A 24,253-nucleotide genomic window follows, 5' to 3' on the forward strand; every position below is an offset into this window, starting at 1 on the left:
CCCAGCCTGTTTGCCGCATGGTGGCCAGATGAAGCCCGTTAGAGCTAAGACTTTTCATGTCACCTTCCCGCTCAAACTCCTCTACTGCTTTAACTTGAGTACTCAGGGCAAGGGGCGCCTGGGTGGCTCAGTCAGTTAAGCATCCGACTTAGGCTCAGGTCACGATCTCACAGTTNCTGACCTGCTGGGCCTGAGAAGGCTCATCACCTCCCCCGCCCCCCCATTCACTGTACTCTAGCCACATGGCCATCCTGATATGTGTGCATGCGGCCGGGGCTGATCCCTCCACCCCCATGGCCCCTCCTTCACCTTCCTCAGGCCTCTGCCCCTCTCTCTTCCTCCATGAAGCCTTCCTTGACCACTCTGTCTCAAAAAAAAAAAAAAAAATCACAAACTCAGCACTTGTCTTCTTTAATTTTTCCCTTAATTCTTACCCCTTCTAACATACTACATAACTTGTTTTTCTTACTTATTATGTGTCTCCTACCACAGAACGTCAGCTTCGGGACAGCTGCCCTGTTCATCTGTTTTGTTGCAAATGCATTTGTTAAATGAGTGAATGAACTTTTTCCACCAGCCCCTCAGAGTCAGCCCCAGAGACAAAGTCTTGGGGATGGTCTGCTGGTGGTGGAGGTCACCATTTCCTACGGGCTGGACTATCTGTTCTTTGGGGGCAGGGCCTTGAGAAGGAGCTCAGAGTCCTTTGCCCTGACAGCATTTTTCTCCACGGCCACCACGTAGGACAGGGTTAGCAGGATGGTGGTCTATGGGCACAGTAGTCCCTTTTAATTTGTTGCTCCCAATTTTTTAAAAAAATTTTTATTTAACCTGAGAGACAGAGAGCGAACGGGGGAGGGGCACAGACACTCAAGGGCTCAAAGCCACAAACCGCAAGTCCATGGATTGAGCCGAGACCAACAGTTGGACGCTTAACCAACTAAGCCACCCAGGTGCCCCCAGTGTGTTTTAAACTGGGAAAGATCTTATAAAGGTCTGATCTCTGGGTTTTTGTTTGTTTGTTTGTTTGTTTGTTTACTTTAGACCGACTGCCCCCCTGTATGGCATCACTTGGCTGTAGGGACACAGGGCCTCCTCTTTATGGAGGGTGAGGGATCGTCAGTTCATCACAGGCCTCACCCAACCAGGCCCCCACACTGCCCTGTGGGCTGGGCTCTGGCCATCAGCTAATTACCGTCCGTCTCCCGCCCTGGGCTCTGAGCTCCATGGGGCGGGGCCACATCTGTCTCCTTCACCTCTGAGCTCCCAGGGCTGGGCGCACGGAAAAGATGCTCCGTTGCTATCTGCTGTGACAACTGCACGTGAGGGCGCCAGTCTGGGTCCCCACAAATACTCAGCGCCACATGCAGACCCCGAGGGCTGCTTCTCGGGCCTTCAGTTCTGCGGCTTCGCCCTGAAAACCCCTCTCGCAGTGGGGGCAAGAAGAGAGGGAAGTGGAGCATCTCCAGAAAAGAAAGGAAAAACATGTTCCAAGCTCTCCACGTTTCCACTTTTGCTTTTATGTCTCAGAAAAACCAACGATCTAGGTCAGCTTGGGCTTTTATAACAAAATACTGTAAACTGAGTGGTTTAAGCAGCAGACATGTATTTCTCCCAGTTCTGGAGGCGGGGGGGTGGGGTGGGGATCCAGAATCAGGATGCTGACTGATTTGGATGGCCGCCTTCTTGCCATGCTGTTGCATGGCCTTTCCTTCGGGGGGGGGGGGGCCCCCNGAGGGGAGAGAGACAGATCTCGCTCTTCCTCTTAGAAGACACCAATCTCATCAGGGGGGCCCCCTCCTCCTGGTCTCATCTAACCCTAACTGTACATCAAAGGTGGCATCTCCAAATATGGTCTCATTGGGGGTTGGAGCTTCAACGGATGGGTTTTAGGGGGATGCAAGCATTCATTCTGTAGCACCTGCTAATTGCCCTCCCTGGAACCCCTCATTCACCAGGAGAGTTGACTTTTAATGATCTCTTACAGTTGTGCTGCCTGGCATGGGGGCCACCCACCACATTTACAGTTGCTATAACTAAGAGCAAAGAACAGAAGGACTTGAAGGCTTTAGCTGTTTTGGCCAGTGCTCAACAGGCACATGTGGCTAGTGGCCACCATATTGAGCAGCACAGACACAGAACTTTCCCATCATCACCGGAAGTCTACAGGCCAGTGCTGCCTTCATAAGTTTTTTTTAATTTTTAAAGTTTATTTATTTATTTTGAGAGAGACAGAGAGAGCAAGAAGGGGAAAGGCAGAGAGAGGGGCAGAGAATCCCAAGCAGGTTCCGAGCCGTCAGCATAGAGCCTGACAGAGTGAGGCTCAAACTCACGAACCATGAGATTATGACCTGAGCTGAAGCCAAGAGTCGGAACCTTACCCGACTGAGCCCCCCAGGCGCCCCTTCCTGAACTGTTGATGATGAAACTCCCTCCTGATTCCCCAAACTAACATTCAATTCATGTGTCATCTGCAGCAACTCTTGGAGATGGGGGTGACGAAATAAATCTTGTTCTGTGACTAGAGGAAAAGACTGCCCATTTAAACTTTGTATGTCCTTAATCTGGAAGATGTCGGTGCAAGCAGGAGGCAGCGAGCCTGCCAGCCCCTGGGAAGGTGACAAGAGGGTGACCGCCGGGGTGGAGGTGCAGCATGGCGTAAGAATGCTGACCCATATCGGGAAACCTCACCCACTTCGTCGTGCGCAGAAAAGTTGCTGATTCACACCAGGAAACCTGACCGTGGGCCAGGAGCCCATGGATGCCAAGCCTGACTCCCGTCTCGGCTGACAGATTGAGACCAGGCAGACTTGGCCTGCTCGAGCCTGGCTGGGCCAGGACAGCCTAAAAGCAGCCCCACTACTGCCAAGAAGAAATGGGGAGATTACCCCACTTCACCAGGAGGTGGCCACTGGGCTCCAAGTCAGCTGTGGCCACACCCATCACTTGAGTCCTCTGGGAAATGTGTCACTGATGAAAGGGCCAGAGGTGGGGATGGGAGGGGGCGCAATCCTTCTGGACCCCCAAGCCCCCACTTGCCTGGGGAGTTTCTCTGAGCACCTGTGGTTCAGTTACAGAAACATGAACCAGATAGCAAGATGGAGTCATGAAGACCAGCCTTCTACACGTTTGTCTGTGTCACAAAGTATTTTAAAGAGAGTGTTTAAATCAGTCTGCCCATAATGAAAAGGAGATTTCACAGTAAAATCCAGCTACAAGGATTACCCTGAAAAATGGAAACATTTAGCCTTCCCAGGTCCCCATTCTAGTGTGACAGAAATGGGCTAAAGCCAAGTAATACCTACACCAACCAGATGGGCATATAGTTTTCAGCTCGCCCTAGGTCTTACCACTCACCACTCCCTGCAACATTATACCTCACTCACTTCTCTCTCTCATTTAGAAGAATCACCTCCCGGGGCAAGCTCCATCCACAGAACTGTAGAATCATTTTGCAAAGAGTAACAACCTGTGTGTAAGTGATTTGAGATGTGAATGCTTTTCAGGTTGCCATTTGTTTTTTGTTTTGACTTTACTTCTGGTGGTCTTTGCCACGTGCCCCCCCCCCCCCCCAAACCTATCTGTAGTTAACCTTGTAGTTAATGGCTGGTTTCTGAGTCATGGTGAAAAAAGCCTTTTCTACTCCAGGGCTATACAAGTTCTGCTTATTGTCATTCTGGTTCTTTTATGATTTGACTTTTGACATTTAAACTGTGGATGCAGGAGGAGAGGTGGGTGGGGGATGGGCAAGATGGGTGATGGGGGTTACAGAGAGCACTTCTTGGGATGAGCACTGGGTGTGTATGTAAGTGATGAATCACTAAATTCTACTCCCGAAACCAATATTACACTGTATGTTAACTAACTAGAATTTAAATAAAGTTTTGAAGGAAAAAAAATAGACTACTAATCCATTTGGATTTTTTTCTTGATATACAGTTAAAGGAATGGATCTTCCCCCTCTAGATGGCTAATGAGTTGCTCCAACACCATTCATTGAATATTGCATCTCTCCCCACTGACATGCCATCCGCCCCATGTACAAAATTCCCAGATAGGTTTTGTCGCTTTCTGGATGGCACGCTCTCCTCTGTTGGTCAATCAGTCTATACATACACCCAAAACAAGCTGTTTTGGTTACTAAAGCTTTACAATATGCTTAAATATTAGCACACTTGGCACCATATCACTCTTCTTCTGTATAACGTCTCAAATCTAATCTCCAAGTTCACAGAAAAGTAACCGCAAATTGGCTAAAGATCGATGCTCAACCTCATAAGATGCACAAATGAGTGTTATGCCAAGAAACTGTTTTTCATGCATAGATTGGAAAAAATGCCCAATAACTAGATGACACCGGGTTGGCCCGATCGGCACTCTCAGACGCTACTAGTGGGAGTTCAGACTGGCAGCATCCCTACGGAGGGTAGCTTGGAAACATCTACCAAATTGAAAAATGAACTTTCCTCTCAACCCTGAATTACACTTCTGCCAAACCTACCCTTGAGATGTACTTGCAGGAAAACAAAATGATACACATCTAGAGTCATTCATAGCCATACCGGTGGTAATTGCAGATGTCCAATATGGAACAGATTAAATCATTTACAGCACATCATTAGATAGAATGACAGACACCTGGGAAAACAAAGAGGAAGCTCTTTCTATACACTGACTTACAAAGTTCTTCAGTGTAGATTGCTAAATGAAGACAGCAGAGTGCAGAAGGCTGTGTATGTACGTATGTTACCTATGAAAATAAGAACATATACAAGCATTACTGCCAAAATGTGATAAAGCCTTCTTGAAAGGCTAGGTGTTGTGCAAAATTGTGCACTAAAATAATGGGGCTTACAGGAAAAAGCAGGGTTAGTGCAGACATTTCAAAAGCAACACAAGTTTGTAACCAGAGCACTGACAAAAGCAATACTACTACTAATTTCAATAAAAAAAGAGTAATAGAGAAGGGCTACATTAAATAAGGGATTCAGCTTTATTTTTTTTATTTTATTTTTTTAATATTTTTATTTATTTCTAGGAGAGATAGAGACAGCGTGAGCAGGGGAGGGTCAGAGAGAGAGGGAGAAACAAACTCTGAAACAGGCTCCAGGCTCTGAGCTGGCAGTCAGCACAGAGCCCGACGCGGGGCTCGAACCCACGAACCGCGAGATCATGACCTAAGCGAAAGTCGGACGCTTAACCGACTAAGCCACCCAGGCGCCCCAAGGGATCCAGCTTTAAAAAAAGAGGTGAAAGCATCTTAACAGAAAGGGGTATAAGGACACTGGAGGTGTTGAATTATGGAAACCAGGGCAAAATGCTCCAAATATTGGGGGAAATGGGAAGATAAATTCTTCAAAGACAGAGCATGTGGCCAAACTGAGGTCAGACGAAGAACAAAGGGCACCAGAGACAGAACTGTATTCCTCTAAGGCTTGTTGTCTTTACCTGTGTTACGTATTTTGCATTCAGCTGCTGTTACCATATGTGCTGGGAAAAAGTGTAAACAAACCAACACAGCTGTATTTGCACTTCTGGCCAAGACTGAGTCATGAGGACTGGATTTACCCTCCCACGTGAAATAGTTAAAAAACTAGATTCCCAAGACATCAGCCACCAGACAATGAAAGACAGCAATCTCTGAGAGGAAAGAAGTGAGGAATGAGCCATGTGATTGCCCCACTGTGGTGAGTTTCCAGGAAGGGGCACCCAGACGGTGCCCAGTGGTCTCTCTAAGCAGAAAAGATGAAGCTGCAAGTCCAAGGAAGCTGAAGTGGGTAGTATTCACAGAGTGGGGTACCAGAAAACAGAGCTGCACTACGAGAGCATGCCAGAGATTTGTGGACACTCCCCCAGGGTGCCCACCAAGGCTGGAGGGGAACCACTTGAAAAGATTAGAAGAAACAGTCCTCAGAGCTCATAACAGAGTTGCAAATAGTTCTTATTCCTGCCAGCCAGAGTGGAAAACCTCATAATTCATGGGGCTTTGGGTAGAATACACACTCAGTAGTGGGAAAATGTTGTTAGGTCAAGAGTGTCTTAGACAGACCAACTGTTGCTCTGTTTTACCTAACAAAGTTTGAAAGCAGGACTAGAAAGGATCAAACTGTTTCCATGTAACTTAACTGCATCCCAGAACACAGCTCAAGAATATTCACAGAAATATAAAGATGTCTAGCACCCAACAAGGTAAAATTCTCAATATTGGGCATACAATCAAAACTTATGCATGCAAACTAGTAGGAATATGACCTGCAGTGAGGGGAAACATCAACGAAAAATAATCCAGAAATAACAGAGATGAGAGAACTAGTAAACAGGCACGTTAAAATAGTTACCATAACTGTGCTGTCTGTTCAAAGAGCCACTAGAAAGGCTGGGCATGTGAAACAGAGGCATGGAAGATAAAAAAAAAAATAGACCTCAACCAAATAGCTGAAGATGAAAAAAATGCCCTGAATGTAATTAAACAGCAGATCAGATACTATAGAAGAAAAGGTTCGTGAACTTGAAGACATGGTGGGGGGGAAATATTTGAAGTAATGGCCAAACCTTTTCCAAATGTTATAAAAACTAAAAACTCACAGGTTAAGAAGCTTGATGAATCCAAAGCCCTAGAATCATGAAGAAAACAGCACCAAGGAATAAAAAATGAAATTGCTTAAAACCAGTGATAAGGAGAAAATCTGAAAAGCAAATGAACCAATGCAACTTTAGAGCTATCATTTCAAAACAGAGTTGACATCCTTACTTATGAACCATGTATGAATTAATTCTTGTCATAGAAATATGAAGTAGAGTGAACTGAGTTGATGTTTGCTTATACTTGCAAAAAAACCAATTCTGGATAGATTCATATGAACCTAGTTTGAACAGTTAACCATTGGGGCTTTGGAAACTGAATGGATGTGGGACAAGGGTGGGAGAGAGATTTCTACAGATGTTTAAACTCGGTAAATGTATAAACCGCTCAAAACATAATATAAAGGAAGAGTAACTTTACATTACCTTATTTTTTCCTATCACAAAAGAAAGGGAGGGGCATAGGAAGTCATGGCTAATGGGCATAGATTTCATTCTGGGGTTATGATTTAATAATTTACAAGAAATGTGTATTTGATCATTCAGACGACCAAAATATAATTCTCAGATAATATCTGACCTTCATCCACAGTTCCTGAAAACACATTCACAGCCATTAATGTGAAATGGGTGTCTTGTTATTAATGGAGGAGACTTTTGGACCCACCCAAGGGTGGGAGCTGGCCGCCAGGAGGAGCAACCACATGATTCAAGGGTTGGAGCTTTCAGTCCCACCCCTGACCTCCGGGGAGCGGCAGAGGGGGGCTGGAGGTTGAATCAGCGAAGGGCCAGTGACTTAGCCAATCATTACCATGTAAGAAGCCTCCATAAAAACCCAAGACCGCAGCTTCCTGGCCTTTGTCAGAGAGCTTCCATGGCTGGGGAACTAGAATCCTCCTATGGGTCACTGAGCCAGGCCCCAAGTTCCATGAGGAAAGACACTCCTTTGTTCAGAAACTTGCCCTATGTATCTCTTCATCTGGCTATTGATTCATATCCTTTAGTAAGCTGGTAAACGCAAGTGTTTCCCTGAGTTCTGTGAGCCTCTCCAGGAAATTAATCGAACCCAGGGAGGGGTCGTTGGAAGCTCCAATCTGTAGCCAGTCGCTCAGAAGGGCAGATAACAGTCTGGACTTGTGACTGGCATCTGAAGGGAGGGTGGGGCAGTCTTACAGGACTGAACCCTTAACCTGTGGAATCTGATGCTCTCTCTACATAGACAGTGTCAGAATTGACTTGAATTCTTGGACGCCACGTTGGTGTCCGAGAATTGCTTGGTGTTGGTGGGTGGGGGACTCCCCTGTTGGAAATGGGTCCAGGAGCCCTAAAGAAGGTGTAATGAAAACGTGGAATTAGAGAGTGGGTGTGGTTGCCCAACTTTGACAATACAGTAAAAGCACTGCATTCTATACTTTCAAAGGATGAATTTTATGATACGTGAATTGTATCTCAGTAAAAATAAACTGAAATACAGAAAAGAAGAACACATGCATGTTCATTTTTTTTTTTTTTTTAAATTGGAGAACCAAACAATTATAACACAGAAAGGGTTCTAAGGACCATCATGCCCAGGACTTCCTGCTGAGGACAGAGCAGTCTTTTGTGGAGAGGGTCCCTATCCAGATCTACCCAGAAAGACTGGCTACTGAATTCCATTCCCGAAGACCCACAAGGTGCATCAGGCTGCAAAGGGTCTGTGAAGTCCTGCAGCAAGAACATCTATTTAACTTTGTGTGGCACACCATTTACCAAATGTATTGGATGCAGCTGACCATGAACTTTTCCAACCCCTTTAACTTTTCAGTGAGCATCTGTGAGCACCAGAGCTATGAGATACAGATCTTCAATGGCTTGTCCAAAGTCGCACAGCTTTCTGGTGCCAGACACCATGCTGGTTTTCACGTATCTGACACAAACCAGCCCCTGAAGTCTCCGGCTGAGATCACTGGCTTCCAGACCCTTCTGTTAGGCTTTTCATTCTCCCCCACATCCCCGAATCATATGCTTCCATATTCCTGAATGGCTCATGCTGGCTTCTGAGCTGCTGTATTAACATTCTCTGGTCTTTGGTAAATACAGAAGGAATTCCCATTGAAGAGATCTTACTATTTTCAAGTCCCCCTATAATGCAGATTTTTAGCAGAAGGGGAGTTTATGCTGATGTGGAGACTCAACAGTCTCAAATTAGTATTCCTCTTTTCTTCTACCAGGAAACTGAGAGTTCAGGAAATACAGGTGAACTTGGGAAGAACACAGACATCAGACCTGAAGTTAAGATAGCAATTCAGTTGTCTCTTGAACCTGCGCAGTTGAAATTCTCTGTATAACTTAAAACATTTTTTTTCACATTTATTTATTATTGAGAGACAGAGCACAAGTGAGGAAGGGGCAGAGAGAGAAGGAGACACAGAATCTGAAGCAGGCTCCCGGCTATGAGCTGCCAGCACAGAGCCCGATGTGGGGCCTGAACCCCCGAACCGTGAGATTGTGACCTGAGCTGAAGTTGGATGCTCAACTGACTAAGCCACCCAGGGGCCCTTTCCCTGTAAAGCTTTTGAACTTAACTACTACAGAGTACTCTTATCATGATGAACAAAAATAAAATGATAAAAAGAAAACTTAACTGCTCATCATCTATGTTGCCTTACCAATACCGATAACAGTCAATTAACACATACTTTGTTATATATATTACATACTGTATTCTCACAATAAAGTAAGCTAAGAAAAGAAAATGTTATTAAGAAAATCATAAGGAACCGGTAATACATTCATAGGACTGTACTGTATTTATTTTAAAAAATTTGCATGTAAGTGGACTTGCACAGTTCAAATCCCTACTGTTCAAGGGGTCAACGGTAACGACAACGAACATTTGTAGAGCGTTTAGTTTCTGCCAGATGCTGCTCTAAATACTTCACACACATTAATCCACTCAGTGAATTATCATAGCACTCCATGTGTCCATACTATCAGTACCCTATTTTATTTTATTTTTAAAAATTTTAATGTTTTATTTGTTTCTGAGAGAGAGAGAGAGACAGCGTGAGCAGCGGAGGGTCAGAGAGAGAGGGAGACACAGAATGTGAAATAGGCTCCAGGCTCCGAGCTGTCAGCACAGAGCCCGACGCGGGGCTTGAACTCACAAACCATGAGGTCATGACCTGAGTGAAGGCAGACGCTTAACCGACTGAGCCACCCAGGCGCCCCTCAGTACCCTGTTTTAGAGCGGAAGGACCCTGGCTCGGTACCACACGCTGGTACCCTGCAGAACTTGGGAGTTCACCTAGCCTGACTTCAGGGTTACTGATTTCAACACCTATGTTATAAAAGAAACAACAGGAATAATAAAAAGAGCGCCCAGCCTTTTTGGACCCACCTGATGTGCCCAGGAATCATTCCATTTAGTCCCCCTGAGAGCCCCTTGAGGGGATCTCTCTTGCTAGGATCCCAGTTCACAGGTAAGGAAACTGAGGTACAGGAAGTCTAGCGCCCCACCCAAATCATGGGGTGTGTGGGATGCAGCCGGGCCTGAATGCAGCCCAGGTCCAGGGCTCTCGGCCCCTCCACGGCACTGGCAAGTTCTTATAAGACACTCTCAAGATGTTTTCTTCTTTTCTTTTTAATCTTTGGGGCCGTTTCTGTGAATACCAGTGCTTCAGCAGAAGCAAAAAGAAATAACAACAACAAAAATCAAAGCCATAAGAAACACATTTCAGTTATAAAAACTCTTGGGTGAACTTACAAAAAAAATAAACAACCAAGCAAAGGCTGAATGAGCGCCGTGAACTTTTCTCTCTTAGGTTTATTATACGTTTGGCGGAGGGGCAGTGTTATCCAAACAGATACGGATCTCAGACCAGAGCCTTGAAGGGTGATGACCCCGCTGAGGTTTCTGGAAGTTTATGAGAATAGGTAGAGGTCCCCAGCGGGAGGCATCCAGCTTATCTAAAGCTTGCTCTGTGACCCCACCCAAGCCATTCTGTGGTAGTGCCTCAGTTTACTCATCTGTAAAATGATGGGGTGGTCCCTGCTTGCATTCTAAACTTTTGCTTTGATGAAATTATGATTTTAATTCCTAGAGAGAGGAATTGAAGCTCATCCCAGCTTCTCCACACAGAGGTGAGTGTTTTCAAACCCCTTCTTCGTTCCCTTCCTCATCTGAAAAACTAAGCTCAACTGACATCTTCCATTCTGAAACGCACACGGAGTAGTTTCAGAGTTTATTTCTCCTCTGGAACAACTTGGAAAAAAAAGTTAATAGGAAGCACATGGGCAGGGTGTGTGAGCGCTCTGTGTGTTTTTGTCTGAAAAAAATACTTTTCGGAGGACTGTGTCAGGCTTGCAGAATGCCTGCGCTGTCTCAAGAGCAGTTTATGGCCATTAGCATGAGACTGAAGGCAGTTAATTGGGACAAAGTCCAGCTGCTGCCACAGCCCTTCTGGAATCTGGGCCACAAGGATGGTAAGAAAATAACCTGGATTATTCCCATGGTCGGGCGGGAATAGAGCAGGAGATGTTTTTCGGCTTGTGAAGGGCTGGTGGGGATTGAGGTGGGGAGGTGGGGTGTAGGCAAGAGCTCACCCACGGAGAATTGTCTTCTAGAGGGTTCTACGAGAGTAGGGAGGGCAGAATGGTGTGGGGGTTGCATGCCCGGGCTCTGCAGTGAAACTGCCTGGCTTTGAATCCCACCGCCATAGCCCTGGGACCTTGCGCAAGCTACTTGCCCAATATGTGCCTCAGCTTCTCCGCCTGTAAGATGGGGATAACGATAGAACACAGGTCACAGGACTATTGAGAGTATTAAGGGGGATGGTGTAGGGTGTACACACAGCTTAGGATGCTGTTCTGACTCCTGAAGGAGTCCAGGAAATAGCACTTGGAAGAAACAGCGCAGGCTTCGGAATTCTAGAAACCTGAGTCTGAACGCCAGCTCTGGATACTTATTGGCTGTGTGATATTGGGTAAATCACTTCCCCTCTCTGGGCCTCGCTTTCACCATGTGTAAAGCTGAGGCGACAGTGCCCTCCTCATGAGGCTGCCGTAGGGACCAGAGAAGAAATAACATAATCTATATGCCCTGGTTTGGGGGGGTCGGTTCCCGCTTCGCATTCCAATCTCATCCCCCTTGCTCACTGCCCCCAGATTCATGATTCTCCTTTGGGAGAGCCTCCAACAGCTGCTCATGATGCCTTTTCATCACCCAAGTCTCCCTAACCACCTGGGTAATGTCAACTGCTACTCCCCTCGTCACTGCCATTGCATTGCCCCGTCTCTGTCTTTCACAAGGGCTGTCAGTCTGTAATCATCTGTTTATTTGTTAACTGATTATTTTCTGTCTCTGTGAGGGACTGTCACTGTTGATAGCCATGCCTCCAGCGCCTACAAGGGTGCCAGGCCTAGAACTCATACTCAGTAATACACAGAGGAATAATGACGGATGGAGAGCCACTCCTAATGTAACTGACTCCACTCATTACTCTGCAGGGGTGGGGGAGGATGTCAGAATGGAGGAGCGGGGACTGTGTTTGCTGTTCAACCTCCACGGCCTTAGAAGTCCTGAGGCAGGAAGTCTCATCTCTATTTGCAGAGCTAGTAGACACTGACCCACTTGAGAGTGACCCAAATGCAAGTTCAAGTTCAGGGTCTTCACAAGCCTTTATGATCAGGATTGGTGCTGTAATTTCAGTTCCCACTTGAAGATGGGTCCCAGGGGCTTGCACCCTTCAGTGAGACCCAGAAAGGCTACCGTGAAGGGCCAGAGGTGACAGCAGAAGAAAGGAGCAAGGGCCAGAGGTGACAGCAAAAGAAAGGAGCAAGGGTCTGGGGTGAGGCTGGGGGATGGGATCCCGCCACACCCCTAAGAGATTCGACGCAGTCTGTTTCATTGCACTTGCAGTAAAATCTAATCTCCTTGCCTTGATGTTGGGCAAAACAGTCTATCCCTCCATGCCTCAATTTCCTCACCTAGAAAATGGGCATAATACCAGCACCAACTCTTTGCCACGAAGACTGTAGAAGATGATCCACATAACATCATGTGGCACGTGGCAAGTGTTTGGTCAATGTTAGCTGATTGTGTCGCCAACGAGCTCTGATACAGACCTTTACGTGGAGGATTTTCCAAGGGGCTGGTCAGCCCTTTTCTCTACACATACCCCTAAGATCATTTGCTGTCCCTTCACCATGTTTTTCTCTGAAAGGCTGCCCTCGAGATCCATTCTTACTGTTTCCTTAACAAGAAATTTTAAAAGACAAAGTGACAATACTTGGAAGTAGTTTTTTTTTTTTTAAGAAAAGTATAATCACTCATTAACCCATGGACTTCTCATTACTACTTTATTCTTGCATATTACTTTTCAGATTCCTGATGGTCATTTTTACTAGATTTCATGAAGCAAAAAACAAAAAACAAAAAACAAAAAACTAGTATGTGGATACTCCAAATTACCGCCACCAGCCCTCTACCCCATGCATCAGCCCCGATATGCTCTCAAGGGACTCTAAGAAGAGAAGGGGCCCTAGGGGGGTCAAAGAGTGGGCACAGAAGAATTCAGTAATCCAGTTGCTTACGGTATGTGGGGTGGGAGTTATACACTGGAGTCTTCTTCCCTTTCTAAGTCACCATAGGGTGATGCCTATGGCACAGGAGTGCTCCTCCTGCTTGGAGCACTAGCTTCTTCACTCGCCCCTCCAAACTCCCACCACCTGGCACGTCTATGTCCACAATGGACTTGCCTGTCCCATCACACTTATGAAAGCCAACTCCTACCCACCGCCCTCAGGACCCTACATGATTTGGCTCTGCTCTCCCTCCAAGACTCTCTCCTCCCACATCCCTTGACCCTGCTCCAGCCTTGCTGGTCTCCGTTCTGTGCCTCAAACATATTAAGACATTTCCCCACATCCAGCTTTTGCACTGGCTGTTCCCTCTACCTGGAATGCTCTTCCTCCAGGTCTGTACATGGCTGGCTCCTAACTCTTTGGGTCTCCGTCCATTGTCATCTCTTCAGTCTTTCCTGATGACTCCATCTACAGTTGCATATTATCACCATTCCTGACCCTCAAACTGCTCATCACTTTCTACGCAAACCCACGTTTATTTGCTTCACGGCACTCAACCTCTTCCAAAATTAGCTGGTTTATTTGTTGCCTTGTTTACTGTCAATCTCTCCCTCCTGCCATGTAATCGCCATAAGGGCAGATCTCCTATCTATTCTCTTCTGTCCACCTCTCTAACTCCTGGAAATAGATGCTGGCACATAGTAGGTGCTCAATAAACTGGCAAGTAAATGAATGAATGACTGGACACCTAAGTCCGGCAGTGCCTTCGAGGTAGACAGGAAGGGGCCGCAGCGCCACACTCACCGTGCATCTGGTAGGCATATGGGCTCTGTCCAGTGGGTGGGGTGCTGAAGCTGGAGCCGTAGCTGAGGAATCCACTCTGGTTGGGGGAATGGTTCAAGCTGTCTTCTGTCTTGATGCCTTGGAAGGAGGGAAAAGAAGCACCGGGGACATGATTAGGATGCTTTCTGGTCACCTGCAGAAGAGCTTCTGAATCAAGAGAGTGCACAATTTTATCAGCTTCCAAATCAGGAGCTGCAAGCCCGTGGGTTGGGAGGCAATGTTTGCCTATAGACATATTTTGCTTGGCCTGCATGTTTTTAAGGAAAATCTGAAATTACTTCCTTTGTTTAAAAACCAGGAGATTTCACCGAATACTCTGGACTTATGGCTTCACTTGAGCAACAAGATGGTCTAGCGACACCATGCCTGCATTCCCATGTGGTGATACAGACTGTCCCCATAGGCTCCCCAGGTCACTATAGAAGCTGCACTGTATCTGAAACATAAATGCCGGTTTTAAGGTGTCACCTTTTCCTTACAGTCGTACTTTCTTTTTTTTACATGCTAGGTGTGGTCAATGTCCATCAGGATTTGGGCTGAATGTGTTAAATGAACCATCCTTCCTCTGTAAAGATGTTGCCACTTAATCCTAGGACACACTCTCCACTCTTCTTGTGGGAGGAACCCACTTCTCCAAAGCCTACAGTTACAAATGTGCCCTTTGCTGCAGCCAAAGTCTGACATGCTTCCCCAGGGCACAGGCACTGATTCTCTGAGCAACTGGCTGGAGAAGGGGCTATGTTGAGGGAAGGGGCCCGATCCACCATCAGTAGCCCACATATTGTATTTTTATTGAAAACGTAATATACTCTGCTTATCTTTGTCTACCTAACAGGTGTAAAATAGTATCTCCATACTGTTTGTATTTACATCTCTTTATTTTTAAATGTATTTATTTTTGAGACAGAGAGAGAGAAAGAGAAAGAGAAAGAGAGAGAGAGAGAGAACGCACATAAGCAGGGGGAGGGGCAGAGAGGGAGAGAGAGAATCCCAAGCAGGCTCTGTGCTGTCAGCGCAGAGCCCGATGCAGGCTTGATCTCATAAACTGTGAGATCATGACGTGAGCTGAAATCAAGATTTGGACCCTTAACTGACTGAGTAACCCAGGCGCCCCTTTTTTTTACATCTCTTTAAAGGATATTTCTAGTTCTGGCTCCAGTTTTGTAACTGCAGTTCCTTCCTTTTACCCCATTCAGTCTGGTGAAAGAAGACAATGCTTCCAAACCATGGGGCAGCAAAGGAAAGGAGGAGCAGCCCTGCCTTCTACCCCCAGAAGGCCCACCCCAGCACCGAGGCTGGTCCACTGTTCTCTCTTGAGCAACACACAAGACATCAAAGGATTCTGTAACACAAGTCTCTTCTGTGCTCAGAGTATTGAGTTCTTTCTCCCGGTTCCTGAGATTCTCACCATCAGATGCCAACAGGTTCCCTTCCTGTTTGGGAAGACTTCTCTTCTTTGTTAAGAAATTCAGATACTCTTGTGTAGACTGAAAACCATAACCAGGTTCTCTTGTCAAGAGGCAGAGTCTATTTTCATACTTCTAGATGCTCCACTGACCTTGTGACTTGTTTGGACTGGTAGAAGTGGCTGAGTGATGGGAGATCTAGAGACTGGGTGTCAAGTGGCTTTGAAGCTCCTACCTCTGCTCTCCTCTTTCGTTTTTCTTAAGCCCATTTATTTATTTTGAGAGAGAGAGAGCATAAGTGGAGGAGATGCAGAGAGAAAGAGAGGGAGAGAATCCTAAGCAGGTTCTGCGCTGTCAGCACGAGCCCAATGTGGGGCCTCATCTCACAAACCCCAAGATCATGACCGGAGCTGAAATCAAGAGTGGGATGTTTAATCGATTGAGCCACTCAGGCGCCCCACCCTCTGCCCTCCTGGAAACCTGAGGCCAGCATGCTGTGAGCAAGCACAAGATTAAAGGCCAGGTGGACAGAGAGGCTCAGCTATGTCAGCTGACCTGCCGGCCAAATATAGCTGCATGACAGACACCAGGGAGACCAGGGGACAGTCTACCCAGTCAACCCACAGCCGCACCAGAAATAATACATCAGTGTTATTTCAAGCGGTTAAGTTTGGGATATAATAGATAAATGAGGGGAGGCCTGGGTGACTCAGCTGGTTAAGTGTCTGACTCGATTTTGGCTCAGGTCATGATCTCATGGTTGTGAGATCCAGCCCTGTGTCAGGCTCCATCCTGGGTGTCGAGCCTGCTTAAGATTCTCTCTGTCTCTGTCTCTCCCTCTGCCCATCCCCCTCTCAAAAATAATAAATAAGTACACAAATAGTTTAAAAAACAGATAAATGAGTTGTGGTACAGTCAAATAATGGAATATGGAATATTACAAAGCAGTGAAAATGAATGAACTACAGCCACATGTGTAAACAGGGATAAATTTCATATTCATAAAGGTGGGTGGAAAAAGCAAGTGTCAAAGAATAGATACTAAAAGAAACGATGTATAGAAAGTTGTAAAACAGGCAAAAGAATACATAGGCCTATGGGCCAAGTGTGACCTGATGCCCATTTTTTGTAAATAAAGTTTTATCAAAACACAGACACATCCATTCATTTATGGATTATGGCTTCCTCTGCATTATAATGGAAGAGTTGTGGGGTTGTGATAGACACCATATGGCCTGCAAAGCTAAAAATATTTATTATCAGGCTCTTCAAAGAAAAAGTTTGCTGCCCCGATTCTACATAAAGAAATGCAGAGAAATGATAAACATCACATCCAGGGATGTGGGGATCTCTAGGAAGAAAGGGAGATGACCTTTTATATTTTTTATTTCTCAAGTTGGATTGCAGTTCATGGGTATTTGTAGTATTACTCTTCATGCTTTTACAGATGTCTTAAATGTTGCATAACAAATTGAGGAAAAACATATTCAACACCGCTAACCTCCTTCCCTCTAGTTTGCTCAAATGTGTTATTTCCTTAAAACTATTCAAACAAAAGTAAATAATGCTGTTTGCCAATGAAAAAGTCTCCTAACAAGATTCAACAAGGTTTGTCCAGACAATGAGCAAACACTGCCTGCTCAGACACAGGCGTGTGTGAAGGAAAATGGCTTTTCATCTTACCTGTCATTGTTCAGTGACATGAACATTCCAGGTGTGTGTGGCAGCCTGGCCCTACTGTATTGATTGAGCACTTCCCTTGGGCCAGCCCTGTGGGCTAATCCCTTCACAGAGATCAAGGGTTGGCAAATCATGGTCTGTGGGCCAAATCTGGCCTACTTACTATTTGTGTAAATAAAGCTTTATTGGAACACAGACACACCCGTTCGTTTCCATACTGTCTGGCTGCTTTCACACTATGGTGGTGGAGGTGAATGGCTGCAATAGAGACTGTAGGGTCCACAAAGCCAGGAATACCATCTGAACCTTTACAGGAAGTGGGAGCTGACCTCTGACACAGGCAGCCCCATCAATCTTCACAGTAGCTGTGAGGAGATGAGTATCACCCCCACTGCAAGAAGGAGGAAACTGAGGAGGCTCGCTTGGTGCCTCAGGACCAGCATATGGCCAAGGGGGGGCGGTGAGCCCAGGACATATGCTCGTATCACCTGCCACCTTTTGTCTGGAAACAGGGCGTTTTCTCTTCTACACTGAAAAACAACATGGCTTCATTTTCCCTGGCTGTCGGCCACATGGGGTAACTTAGGCGTGATGACATCACAAGGCTTCTAGCACAGGAGGGACAGAGAGTTGGAAACGATGCCCACACCTGTGGGCCGAGGTCTGGCACAGGTAATCCCCCAGGATGTACGGGATACAGGCTCAGGCGCTGGAGCTCCATGGTGAAGAGCCTGGGCTCCAGGGTCAGGCTGCTTGGGTCTAATGCCACCAACCAGCTGGGGGAGCCTAAGCTAGTTCTTCACCCCCAAGGACACAGAACACTGAGGACTGAGGTGCCAGCAGCTCGACAATGGTGACCATTCCCAACGCCTGGTCTGTTGGCCCAACAGGACTCATCGCTCCTACCTCCTGAGCCGCCCCGGCATCTGTCTACTTGGGTCTAGGCACTGCCCTGCCCCAGGGGGCTCCACCATCACCCCACACACCTCCTCAGCCTCTGACCAGCCTGCCTGCCTCCTTCTTCCTTCCATCCTGTCCAAATTCCCCACGGTGGCCAAAGAGATCTTGAAAAGAACCCCAGGTTGTAGCATATAGTGCTCTGCCTAAAAACCTGCCAACGAGTTCCCATTTCACCTGGAATAAAATCCCAAATCCTTCCCAGGCCTTGGGGGCTCTGCCCACCTTGCCTACCTCACCCCTCACTGCTTTGGCTACTGGGCTCCTTGGACTCCCGAATTCCTCCCCATGTCGGGGCCTCCCCGCGGGCGGTCCCCCAGCCTGCATGTGCTCTCAGTGCTCAGGATGCTGAATCAGCTGCTCGTCTAACCGGCCTCCCGATGTGGAGCCTGGATGACGGCCTCTCTCTCTGTTCTTTCTCATGACCTACTTCTCTTCCTCATATCACACAGCATAGTCTGAAACACGTAAAGATTTTTAAGTCTTTAAAATTTTTTTCTCCTTTGAGGCCGGAAGTTGCAAACTCAAACGTCCTTGGGGGACACAGGCAAATAATTCAAGTGAGTCACATGGGCTGGGTGGGGAGCATGACAAATTTAGGCTAATGGGGACAGGCTCACTGAGAGCCACCTATTCCTGACACAAAATATGTGGGATCAGTGCTGCCCGATAATCTCTCTCTCTTTTGAAAGACATTAGAAATATAATTTTTTTTAAATTTTAGAGGAAGAGTGTGAGGAGAGGCAGAAGAGTAGAGGTAGAGAGAATCTTTAAAAATTTTTTTTAAAGTTTATTTTTGAAAGAGGGAGAGACAGACAGACAGACAGACAGAAAGCACAAACTGGGCAGGGACAAGGAGAGAGGGAGACATAGAATCCAAAGCAGGCTTCAGGCTCTGAGCTGCCAGCACAGAGCCCAATGGGGGGGCTTGAACTCATGAACCGCAAGATCATGATCTGAGCTGAAGTCAGATGCTTAAATGACTGAGCCACGCAGGTGCCCTGAGAGAGAGAATCTTAAGCAGGCTCCATGCTGAAGACTGAGCCACCCAGGCACCCCAGAAATATAAATTTTTACATTAGCATTTCACATTTTAAATTTTATTTTTATTTTTTTAAGGTTTATTTAGTTTTGAGAGAGAGAGAGAGAGAGCACATGTGTGTGCATGTGCATCGAGGAGGGGCAGGCAAGGAGAGAGGGAGAGAGAATTGTAAGCAGGCTCCACCTGGCACGGAGCCAGATGTGGGGTTCAATGTCATGGCCATGAGATCATGACCTGAGCTGAAATCAAGAGTTGGACACTTAACCAGCTGAGCCCCCCAAGGGCTCCTAAAGTTAGCAATGAATTTTTTAAACGTTAAGCATATTTTGTAGGTAAAAGAGACACCCCATTACCCACTGGCCTTCACTTTTTCAGCCTCTGTTCCAGACTCTAAGCTCCACAGCTTCTGCTTTGCTGGCCTCTGTGTGCCTGGCACATGACCCAATGCTGAATGAACGAACGAATGAATGAATGAGCACAAGAACAAAGCAAATGTAGAGACGGAGAAAAGGAAGGAAAAAAAAGAAAAAATTCTGTCTCTGCTCTCAAGCCGCACCATCTAGTTGGGAAGATGAGCTGATACATTCATTTAACAGATGAGGAAACTGAGGCCTGGGAAATTCAGAGGCAGCTGGGCCCAGAAGCCAGGTCTCCTGACTACCATCCTATGTTCTTTCCACTGGACGTCTGTGGTTTCTACCTGTCCCCCCCTCCTCCCGGGACTACCCCTTCCCCACATTCAGTCTGGTTTTCTTGGATGAACTTGACCTGACTCCTGTTTCCACAGGTGGACGTGGGGCCAAAGGGGGCCATCCAGAGCATTCTATCTTCTCTGCTCCAGCGTCTGGGCCAGTGACGGCCACGGGAAGCCAGTCAGAGGAGTCCCTGGGTGGTGCGGGAAGCCCTGGGCAAGAGAAGCTCTCTTCTGGGCCCAGTTACAGCTTGGACGTGCTAGAGCTGTTTTTGACAGCACAGTGGGAGAGCCTGAGAATGAAGCTTAACCTTCCCAAGGGAAGCAGGCAGATGTGTCCCTCACATCATCACTTGAGTACCCGGATTTAGCCCCGCTTGAAGCTAACAGCCTAAGATTGTTCAGCTATGTTTGCAACAAACACCCTGATTTCCATAAGCTATTTAGCACTGGGTTTTTGTCATTTGCTACCAAAAGGGATTTCGGTTGACACATCAGTTAAGAGGGGAAGGGCTGGCGTAAAAACACCACGGGCAGTGTGAGGGTTAATTTTATGTGTCACCCTCGCTGGGCCACAAGTTGCCCAGATCCTTGGTCAAACGCCATCCTGGGTGTGTCCGTGTGAGAGGGCCTCTGAATGAGGCTAGCATGTGAATCTGTAGACTGCACAGAGCAGAGTGCCCTCCCTAATGTGGGTGGGCCTCACCCAATCAACTGAAGACCCAAAGAGAACCACAAGGCTAAGGACGAGGTGACTCCCGTCATCCGCGTGTTTCATCTGGGACATCAGTCCTTTCCCGCCTTCAGACTGGAGGTGAAAAGTCAGCCCTTCTTGGGTCTTGGGCCTGCCTGCTTTGAGACCAGAATTTACATCATCACCCCCCTCTTTCTCAGGCCTTTAGACTCACGCTGGAATGACACCAGGGGCTTTCTTTCTTTCTTTTTTTTTAATGTTTTATTTATTTCTAGAAGAGAGAGAGAGACAGCATGAGCAGGGGAGGGTCAGAGAGAGAGAGAGACACAGAATCTGAAACAGGCTCCAGGCTCTGAGCTGGCAGCCAGCACAGAGCCCGACGCGGGGCTCGAACCCACAAACCGCGAGATCATGACCTGAGCAAAAGTCGGACGCTTGACCGACTAAGCCACCCAGGCGCCCCGACACCAGGGGCTTTCTTGAGTCTCCAGCTTGCCAACCGCAGAGCTTGTAACCTCCTGCCCTCCATAACTGGGTGAGCCAGTTCCTATGACCTCTCTCTCTCTCAATATAGATACCGATAAAGATATATAGACAGAGATAGAGACAGATAGAGATGGAGACATAGATATCTCCATCCCATTGGTCTCTGGAGAGCCCTGACCCATACAGACAGGGGCAGGTGAGCAGTGGATGGGGGGCCAAGTTCATGGACTCTCCGGTTCGAAGCAATAAGGTTCTGACAGTCACGGTCTGTAGGTCTGTTGTGTTTTCCTTCGTGGCGTCACTACTTTCCTTCGAGAGAACTCTCTCTCCCTCAGATACAATCCATACGCTTCAGCCTCCTTATTTCTCTCACCTTCACCTTCCTGACTAGCTTGAAGCATTGTCACGTGACCCAATTTGAGCCAACGAGGGCCTCCAGGAATTTGCTGGGGGCCGTTGGGAAAGATGGGCTCTCCTTCCACTGGGTGTGCTGAGCTAAAAGGACGCAAACTCGGAGTGATGGGCACCATCTTTGCTGCCACATGGGAAGAACCCGTGTGGGATTAAAGCCAACTCAGAACTCTTAAATACAGGGAACAAAGTGAGGGTTGATGGTGGGTCGGGGAGAGGGGAAAGTGGGTGATGGGCACGGAGGAGGGCACTTGTTGGGATGAGCACTGGGTGTTGTATGGAAGCCAATTTGACAATAAATTATATTTAAAAAAGCCAACTCGGAGGAGCACATCCGAATCTGGAGTGAGTTTTACACCTGACATCACCTGGGCACCTGGGTCCGGCCATACCTGATGTTAGTCGTACCTCTAGATTTCTCAGTATGTGAATCACTGAAGTTCCATTTTTTCCTAACCTAGCTTGGATTAAGTTTCTTACTCTTGCAATCAAAAGAGGCCTTGATAGAGACTCTTGAACCAGAACCATATTGAAATGTGTCTGTCCTTTCCCTCTATTCGCATTCCAAAATTACGCTGGCTGCATTCATCATTTTGCATTTAACGGAGGCAACAGGACAGAAGAAAGACCACACTGTTGGGGACGCCAGGGGGAAAGTGAGGGCTTGGTCTGGTACTCACTGTAAGAAGGGATTCCATAGGCTTGCGCCGGAGGAGGGTAAGCGGTGTAAGGGGCAGCTTGCTGGATCCCCGCGCTGTACTGCGTCTGGCCGTAGGCTGCCATGGCCGTGGGAGGCTGGCTGGGCAGGACACGTGGACAAGATCTGCATGGAAGAAGAGAAGATTAAATCTCCGGACCCAGCCCAGCAGCCCTTCCCCTGTACTTTGGTATCAACGTGACCGTTTTTATTATGGGTATTTACTCTTTCCAGGGCAGAGACAAGTTACATGTTCCTCAAACCCCATTTCCTTTTCCTCTTCCTGAGCACCAGGAAGGTTTTATTTCTCATCTGCCTGCAGTCAGATCCGACAATGTGACTGGATTCTGCCCCATAGAATGGATGAGGCACGCCCAGGTCTGGCCAATAAAACCGTCCCCTGGGACCCTCCTGGCTTCTCTCCTCTTTTGGCAGCGGGCGTCAGGACTGAGATGGGGACGCTACAGCATGGATGTCTCCTGGATCCCGAGTCGGCGTGTGGAGGAGAGCTGCCCTGGAGAGTTCTACAGAATCTACACTGAACTTCGAGTGGGAAGCAGGCCTTTGCGGTGGGAAGTTGCTGGGTCCACACCACTGACAACTGCACCGCAGCCTATCCGCCCTATCCTGTCTATCGTAACTTAGACACCACCCCAGTTGACTGCAGCTGTGACAGGGCTATCCATCAAGATGCCCTGCTCTTAGCCAAGGGGTGGGCTCATGACGGAATCCATCCAATCAGACTCTATCCTGGGAATTTAAATCTTGGGCTGAATAGTTCATGCTAGCAGCTATACCCTGAAGAGCCTGTCTTTTCGTTCCTTGCTCTTGTTTGAATCCCAGAAGCTGTCCTTTCCTTGTTCTTAAAATTTTTTTTATATGTATTATTGAGACAGAAAACAGAGCCTGAGAGGGAGAAGGGCAGACAGAGAGGGAGACACAGAATCCGAAGCAGGCCCCAGGCTCTGAGCTGTCAGTACAGAGCCCGATGTGGGGCTCAAAACCATGAACCGTGAGATAGTGACCTAAGCCGAAGTGGGATGCTTAACCGACTGAGCCACCCAGGTGCCCCTCTTGGTCTTTCTCAAGGCCTGATTATTCCACTTTCACTACAGGGAGCTGCTCCAGATTTTCCAGAAAAGTCCTTCGCGGCTGACATCAGCTGGAGTCTATATTCTGTTACATGTAACCCAAGAACACGAATGGATTCTGAGCCCCTTGGTGAGTAACAGGTTCCAGGAAGGCCTGGGATTTAAAGGGCCACACACTAGGACGTCTGTAGTATAATGAATGAGTGCTGCCAATCACTGTGTTCTTCCCACAGGCTCGAATTGTGTCACGTGGGCCCGACACGTGCATTATCCCTCATCGGATGCTCACATCAGCTCTCTGCGGTACGGGTTCTTGTAACTCCCATTTTCGAGAAGAGGAAATCAAAGCTCCGAGACCTGAGGTCACAGCTGGAAGGGGGGGGTGGGAGCTAGAATTTAAACTTGGAATCTGACTCCAGAGTCCACACTTACAACCACAAAACTGTGCGGCTTCTCACTCAGAGGAGGAGACTGGCCCAGCGCTGCAAGCAGCAGTAAGTCACATCAAGGGCGGGGGAGGGTCATTCTAACAGGAAGGGGACAAGACAGTGGCCTAGGGCCATGCTCAGTTCATGGATCCTTGAATATAATTTCTTTGGCTAGTGCAGTTACTTATTTTTTTAAAATTTGAATTCATTGCCAATAGTTTCAAACAAGGNAGTAATGGCCACGTCTTCTACTACCACACTATGTCTACAACAGTCCCCACCTCCTTTAGTGATTAAAACAGCTAAAAATTCTCACGCCTGTATGTGGCAGGCACCTTCCTAACTCCTTTATGTGTACTGGCTCACTGAAGCCTCATAACAACTTCTACGACTCCTGGAGGTAGTTACTATGCTTATCCCCATTTTACAGGTAAGAAAACAGAGGCACAGAGAGACTAACATACTAAGATCACACAGCTGATGCAGATTTTGAATCTGGCTCCAGAGACTGCACCCTTAGCCTCTTCCTGGGCCACTCTCTCCCTCCTGCTCACACACGGGGACCATAGCCGTCTGCACAAAACATCCCGTACTTACCTGCTCTGACAAGAGTGCTTGCCAGGAGATAGTAATGAGATTCTCAACTCTGGATCTGATTCCATTTCTTTTACATCACTTTATTTA

At 47.2% G+C, this 24,253-nt stretch overlaps 1 protein-coding gene across 1 annotated transcript in view; it reads right to left on the bottom strand.

Annotated features, from left to right (window-relative positions):
• The window catches only part of EYA2 (EYA transcriptional coactivator and phosphatase 2), a 173,910-nt gene that overhangs the window by 134,458 nt on the left and 15,199 nt on the right, over positions 1 to 24,253 (bottom strand). Inside the window, exons 3-4 of the mRNA XM_077766497.1 lie at positions 22,034 to 22,176; positions 13,948 to 14,064 (exon numbers count right to left, since the gene is read on the bottom strand). Of these exons, the coding sequence (XP_077622623.1) occupies positions 13,948 to 14,064; positions 22,034 to 22,176 (260 nt within the window). The remainder of the gene's footprint in view (positions 1 to 13,947; positions 14,065 to 22,033; positions 22,177 to 24,253) is intronic.

Source organism: Crocuta crocuta, unplaced genomic scaffold, assembly GCF_008692635.1.
Source record: "Crocuta crocuta isolate KB4526 unplaced genomic scaffold, BGI_CrCroc_1.0 scaffold71, whole genome shotgun sequence".
NCBI lineage: Eukaryota > Metazoa > Chordata > Mammalia > Carnivora > Hyaenidae > Crocuta > Crocuta crocuta.